Source organism: Contarinia nasturtii, unplaced genomic scaffold (genome assembly GCF_009176525.2).
Source record: "Contarinia nasturtii isolate CC-2019 unplaced genomic scaffold, AAFC_CNas_1.1 Cnas_scaffold_6243, whole genome shotgun sequence".
Taxonomy (NCBI): domain Eukaryota; kingdom Metazoa; phylum Arthropoda; class Insecta; order Diptera; family Cecidomyiidae; genus Contarinia; species Contarinia nasturtii.
Window position 1 is genome coordinate 1 of NW_022203501.1, and position 6473 is coordinate 6473.

The window sequence follows — 6473 nt, forward strand, 5'->3', positions numbered from 1 at the left end:
ACAATGTGCTTAGTACCAGCCTGTGGACGATGCCACTATCTACATGCAATGAAACTCTTATGCATATCAATATTTCGGCAAATTATAGCATTAGCGAAAAACAATACTGTGCATCCAATCCGAGAACAAGTAGTTATTGTTATGAAAACAACGGGGGACCGCTTCTACTCTATTCTAGAAGAAGTTATTTTGAACCGATTGGATCCACAGTAATTGGAATCGCTACACATGATGTTCGATGTGACACATCAATGCCTCGAGTTTATACTCGAGTTGGTTACTATTTGGTTTGGATAAATTCAATTGTTTGGCCACTAGATTAACGGTGCCATTATTCTGATATTTTTAGCCCAGAAACTGATCTGCAATGTCATAAAAAATGAAAGATGATAATAAAAATCGAGATAAATGTGCGACGATGTTGAAAATATTAGTTAAAAAAAATAAACAGCATTTTGTTTTGAATTTGGAGTTAGTGTTTTAATTTCTTTCCTCTAAATGTGTTTAAATTATTTTTCCAACAAGTTCTTCACACAATTATTTTGCTACAACAGACTTATCATACGTGAATTATAGAAGTTAACTTTAGCAAAACAAATTATTTTGTTTATTTGAAACGTATAGCAACACACTTTCTTTTTCACATATGTTTTTCATTCCATCGAATCGAGTCAAAGTACTATATCACGTATGTAAGTACAAGGCGATAACATGCTTTGTCGTAAGTGTCTGTATTAAATTAAGAATGGAATTAAATTCGATGATAATAAATAAAGTTGTGTTTTTCGAAAAAGAATGACATGGCAAATACTCTTTGTTTTACTTCTTCTTCTTTGTAGTCAAGTCGCATCTTCAGAAAAGAAATTGTTCTCGGCGATGGGTTGGTATTTGGAATTTTATACTTACTTTCTAGCTTACTTTTTACTCTTACGCTTTTTCCTTTTTTCAATTATTCAGTCATGCAGATTGCAAGGCAAAATGGTAAACATCATCTTTTCATAGATTAATTGAAAATATTTTAACAGTGATGAATTAGAGCAATTGATCAATGATTGTAATAGTGTCGGGTAAGACTCTTTTTACATACTGTTACGGGTACATACAAAATAGTTCTTTCGCCTCCTAAATATTTACGTCATATATAAAAGTGGAAATGAAATAAAATTGAACTTAATGATTCAAGAAACCAAACAACCAAAACACTGTGACAAATAGCTGTGAAACAGCTCTGGGTTGAAATTTAAACGCTTTGATTTTTCAAATTAATTAAATCGAAATCGTGTTTTGTGTAATATTACAAGTATTCTACTCGAACTATTTCCAATCAACGATTTTATTTGAGTGCCTTTTTTATGGACTATCACAACTTCAATGTGAAAGTATTCAGAGGGCGAAAAAAGTATTTTATGCAATATATTCTAAATTATTGATACAAAACTCGAATGAAGAAAAAAAAGAAATATTTAAAAAAATTATTCTTTCAATGATTCAGAAAAACACCTGCATCCAGTAGTAAAGCAGCACCAAATACGTAAACAAAACCATCTAGATTACCACCAGAACATATTGTAGAAAACCACTTGGTGTTTTCACGAGTCACAATTGCTAATACAAAGTTTTATTATTTTGTTTGAAAAAGAAAAAAAATCTATGTGAACTTTGAATGTGACTAAATAAAAGACTTTCAATCAAATCATTTTTGATTTTTTTTTTAAATATTAACGAACCGGAGTATATAGGTTTTATCCTAGGGGGTCCGAGCCGAAAATCGATGGTGTTCCCCAGCCGAAAAGATCCTATCAAACTAAAACAAAAATTCTCCCGAGAAAAACCCGAACAAAAATGGGTTTTTAATTCCACTCCGGTCAAGATTGATTACGGGGGGCGAATTTGGCTCCAAAATCCATAGAAAATCGCATTTTCACTTGTTTCTCTCATACAAAATTGTTATTTTAATTTTCCCAAATAAATACTCCTTGCCTCCTCGAGACCAAAGTCAATTTGACCCCCCTCTGATAAAAAAAAACCGTGCGCACGTGTGATTATTTCACATAAAGAATTTTATTGTAACACAAACAATGAGCCAATCGACGAATTTCACATAATTTATTTTTGTTTTTAAAAAGAAATGCTCATTTTTATATTTTTAAGATAAGCTCGATATAACGGCGAACATTAAACGAAAATGTTCTAGTTTTGATGCGATTTTTCAAGGTAAACTTGGAAAAATTGGAGGAGATATCATGTGTTGCATTGGCGGCGGAATTATAGGGGATTGGAAGCCAGCTGATGTGATACTTTTTCTTTGATATTTGATCATTCCAGGATTTGCATTAGTTACAGGTTGATAACTATAGATTGACGCAGGATTCCAACTGACTCTTGGCGATATTATATTTGTGATAGGTGGATAGCTACCGGTATCAATAAATGCTCCATTACCCTTATCATCTAACATGCCATTCTTGGTGGTGCTACTTCCGAAATAGTTGTACTCAGAAACAACGTCGCCGTTCATTGCCACCGTGAAGCCCAGACCGTAATTTTCAATATAATTATTGAATACTAATGAAAAAATCAAAAATTAAATAAATGATAATACTAATATTGTCTATTAATTACCATGGTAATGCCCATAACGAAACAGGCCCGGTGCTCGAACGTCCAAGTTTTCAAAATGGTTTTTGTAGATGGTCACGCGAGTATTACCGTCAGCCACTACATTATCATCATCCCCCGGATGTCCAAAGATTAGTCCGTACCTGTGATGACCGAAAATGAAAACCGAAAATGAACCTGATGAAAAAAAATTATTTTCATTTAATGAAAAAAGAACCTGTGGTTGCCGAAGTAACAGCTGCTTATGGTGGCTAAGCTTGCTTCTTGGCCAATATAAACTAAAAACAAAATCATAAAAAATCTTTTAACATTTTCAAAAAAATCTTCACATCGCGGCTCTAAATTGACGTACGAAGTTTATCCTGACTTCTATCATCGGGGGACCATTTGTGTCCAACAAAAGAGCAATGATCGATCCAATATCCGGTGCCATAGTTCAAATATAACTGAATATCATCGTTGCCTTTGTTGTTTGGCGAATGTTCAAACGCCAAGTTTTGGAAACTTAATAATAGAAATCGTTTTTAAAAATTAAAACAAAATTCCAAATTTCAACAGCTTACATGATATTCGATGACGACGGTGTGGCACGCAAATAGATGTTATATAACATTGCTCCATTAGTACTGACGATCGATTTGGACGATCCCATTTGAACTTTGGTCAGGGATGATGCTTTGATGTCGCTGTTGATCATCAATACCCGAGGGTAGCCGTCGCCGACATTCTGAATAAGATCCTGCAATGTATTGATCTGCACCACTTCACCTCCCCAGCCACCAGTAACGCCAGCCACTCTTGCAAAACCTACCATACCTGCTAGCTTGTCACCTGAATAAAGAAAATCCGTAGTTAATTATCACCTGTCGAGAGAAAATAGTCGACTCTTTCTCGCTGAACAATTTTGACTCATTTTCGTGTTGACTGGATACCTGATTGAGTGCTTGGTGCAGTAGAAATAGGGGCAGCAGGGCCATATGGATGTGGATATGCACTATTAGTATTTGATTTTCTACAGCAACCACAAATTGATGAGCCCGAATCGTCATCACCAAACCCAACGCTTATCCGTGAATGATTCGAAAGTTGATCTGATGAAAACAGGAACGATTTACTAATCCTTAATTATCTCAAAAACTAAATGATTAAAATGTGCACCTATGTGGAGTTGTGTGGCGCTGTACTGGTGTTTTCGCCTATTTCCACACATTTGCGCATTTTAAGCGTTTGAATTTTTTTATGAATATTTACCATTATGTGCTGTGGTGCTAACAGCTTTAAGTTTGCGATTTCCTACATTTCCAGTGCTACCGCTAGTAGTCCGAGTAGTACTGCTGCTAGCTGTGGTTTTACGATTTCTTACGGTTGATGCAGTAGTGGCTTTTTTGTCTCCAGGTTTAGAATATACACTTGTTATTTGAAGCTATTGAATGAAAATTTTATTAAAAATTTGAAAAATAAAGAAAAATCCAAATTTAAAAGCTTACATCGAAAATTATTATTCCGATGAAAAATAGTACGAACACTTTTTCTTTTGCCATGTTTTTACAGTTGACTGATACTTTACAACCTACGCAATTCGCTTTATATACTTTTTCTTTTCCGTAAGGCTTTTGATATAAAAATAGAAAAAAATGTCTACGCAATTGAAAATTAAACAAAACTATAATATTCATGATCAATAAGCGTCTGTATAAAAAATATGTGTGACAAACAAGACACGTTTAAAACGCTTTGTGCTTTGTCACGATATTTACGATAAAAAGTTGTCGGCAGTGGCGTCGCGACATCTTTACAGTCTAAGTAAGTCTGCGAAAGTTATGTGAAGAGATTAATTGAAAATGGTCAAGAGATTTTGAGAAATGGTCGTCCATTGCTTCTCCAGCTTTTCATCATTTGTGCTTCGCCCAAAGAGGACAAAAGGCCTCTTTCCTTTTTCCGAGCATATACTAGACAGAATGGTGAATGGAATTTTGGGAAATTTTTTCAATTTGCTAGGGATTCTAATGGGACCTCCTGAGATTTTCAAATTTTATGTTGTCAATGAGGATTTAGAACTGAACGTACCATGTTCTATATATGATTGTCCGAGAATGAATGTGAGTCTTCTCCTGAGAGTTTATTGAAATGTAACACCGCCATACAAAAAATGCTGACTGTCAGCATCTTTTGTATGGCGGTGTTACATTTCAATAAACGCAGAGTAGAAGACTCACATTCATTCTCGAACATTCATATGTACTAATCTATATGTTTTTAGTAGATTTCAACGCTAAACCGACAATGATATTCTGTAAGAATAGAAGGTCTGAAGAATGTGTATTACTATCATGCCGAAGTTTTTCTCAAATAAGTGTCTTAAGTCTGATATTCTACAGGCGGCGTCAATACAGCGAAAAAAAAACACACATTGTTATGTAAAATGTTTTTTTTGCTGTAATTAACAAACCAGTTACTTTATTCAATATTCCTCACCTCCAATGACTAATAAACAGGTGTTCACTGACGGCAATATATCTAAATTATGATCTCAAGTATGTATTTATTTGTAACGCGTATCTTATTTACATTTTACACAAAAACAAAATTCCGTTTAAAAAAAACATTTTATATAAAAACAAAAAAAAAACTTATTTTGAAGGAATGTTATTTATTCAGCTATTGGCATTAGTCTTTACGTCAATTAATATCATGATGACGATGGTGTCCATAAATTACATGTGTCAAGAATGACATTAAAATTAATCTCAATAATATAAAACTAATCCTACCTCCTTTCTTCTCTATCATTCAACAGCCAATTGACAACAAGCAAACTGAAAAAATCGATCGGAAAAACATCAGCTTACGGTCAAGAGAAGAGCTGCGTAATATGGCCTTGTTAATTACATTTATTTCGTTTTATTTTATTTTTTCAAATCCATGGCTTTGAAATTGAAAATTTTCAATTGTTTACGTCGAAACTTTTTATTCTAAATTGTAATTTTGCTCTAATGCTCTAACTGTTATTAATGTTTTTTTTCTTTTGTTTTAAAAGTCAAGCAGTGAATATGCTAATATTTGGAGGGCGAAATAAATACATCATGAAAATTACTAAATTATTAAATATTAATTCCGATAAATTTCGGCAAAATTGAAATAAAACATCAAAATGCATCGCAATAATATATAAACAAAGATTGTTGTTTCGTTGTCATGTATTATTCCTTTTTCATGGAATAATTTTTATGTTTGAATCATGACAAATAAACGACTTTCGATCGAATCTTTTTTGGGAAACTCAACAAAAATTGTTGTTGGGGATTGGTGTGAGAAGAGATGTCACAATTTTCGTATGAACATAAAGTCATTAAGTGGCTTAAGTACTGAATGTATTGTCACAAAGAGTTTTACTAATACACACACAAAAATAATATCTGTAAAATTTCAGCCAACTGGTAGTGAAATTGTGAATTACCACCATTAAGACCATTGAAATCGGTGATTTATCGGTATATTGCAGGTAAGACAACTGCATTTGTTCTGATATTCGACCAAGTCGAACTGAGCTAATGAGAATGCTACTATGAAAATTACGAATGCAAGGAGCAGTAAAGGTCGTAATTTTAAATTTTACCACCAGATGGTTGACTTTTTACAGATGTCATTTTTTATGTGCAAACAAAATGTAATTAACGATCTTCCCATATGATTGTGTGTTGAAGATCATTAGTGTAAGAATACAAATACTTTCGAGCGATACGTCGAGTGAATTACTTTCATTTTTGCATTCAAGCTAAAAACACCTTCATTCCAGTGAATAATTTGGTGCGCTTCATTTAATTTAACTCTTTAAAGTGAAAAAATCGAAAATT

The 6473-nt window shown here is 33.3% G+C and overlaps 1 protein-coding gene and 1 long non-coding RNA gene across 2 annotated transcripts; one reads left to right on the forward strand and one right to left on the reverse strand.

The window, feature by feature from the left end:
- Positions 1-834: 834 nt before the first annotated feature.
- LOC116351770 lies at positions 835-1693 on the forward strand. The gene is made up of 3 exons (XR_004202199.1): positions 835-880; positions 958-1067; positions 1493-1693. It is a non-coding gene; the product is annotated as an uncharacterized LOC116351770 (long non-coding RNA).
- A 340-nt stretch (positions 1694-2033) lies between these two features.
- On the reverse strand, positions 2034-4217 carry LOC116351768 (pectin lyase-like). The gene is made up of 8 exons (XM_031783905.1): positions 4107-4217; positions 3871-4042; positions 3552-3710; positions 3183-3450; positions 2972-3123; positions 2837-2897; positions 2623-2762; positions 2034-2565 (listed from the first exon to the last, which is right to left on the reverse strand). The coding sequence occupies exons 1-8, from the start codon at positions 4158-4160 to the stop codon at positions 2210-2212; spliced, it is 1362 nt and encodes a 453-aa protein (XP_031639765.1). The 5' UTR covers positions 4161-4217; the 3' UTR covers positions 2034-2209.
- Positions 4218-6473: the final 2256 nt, after the last annotated feature.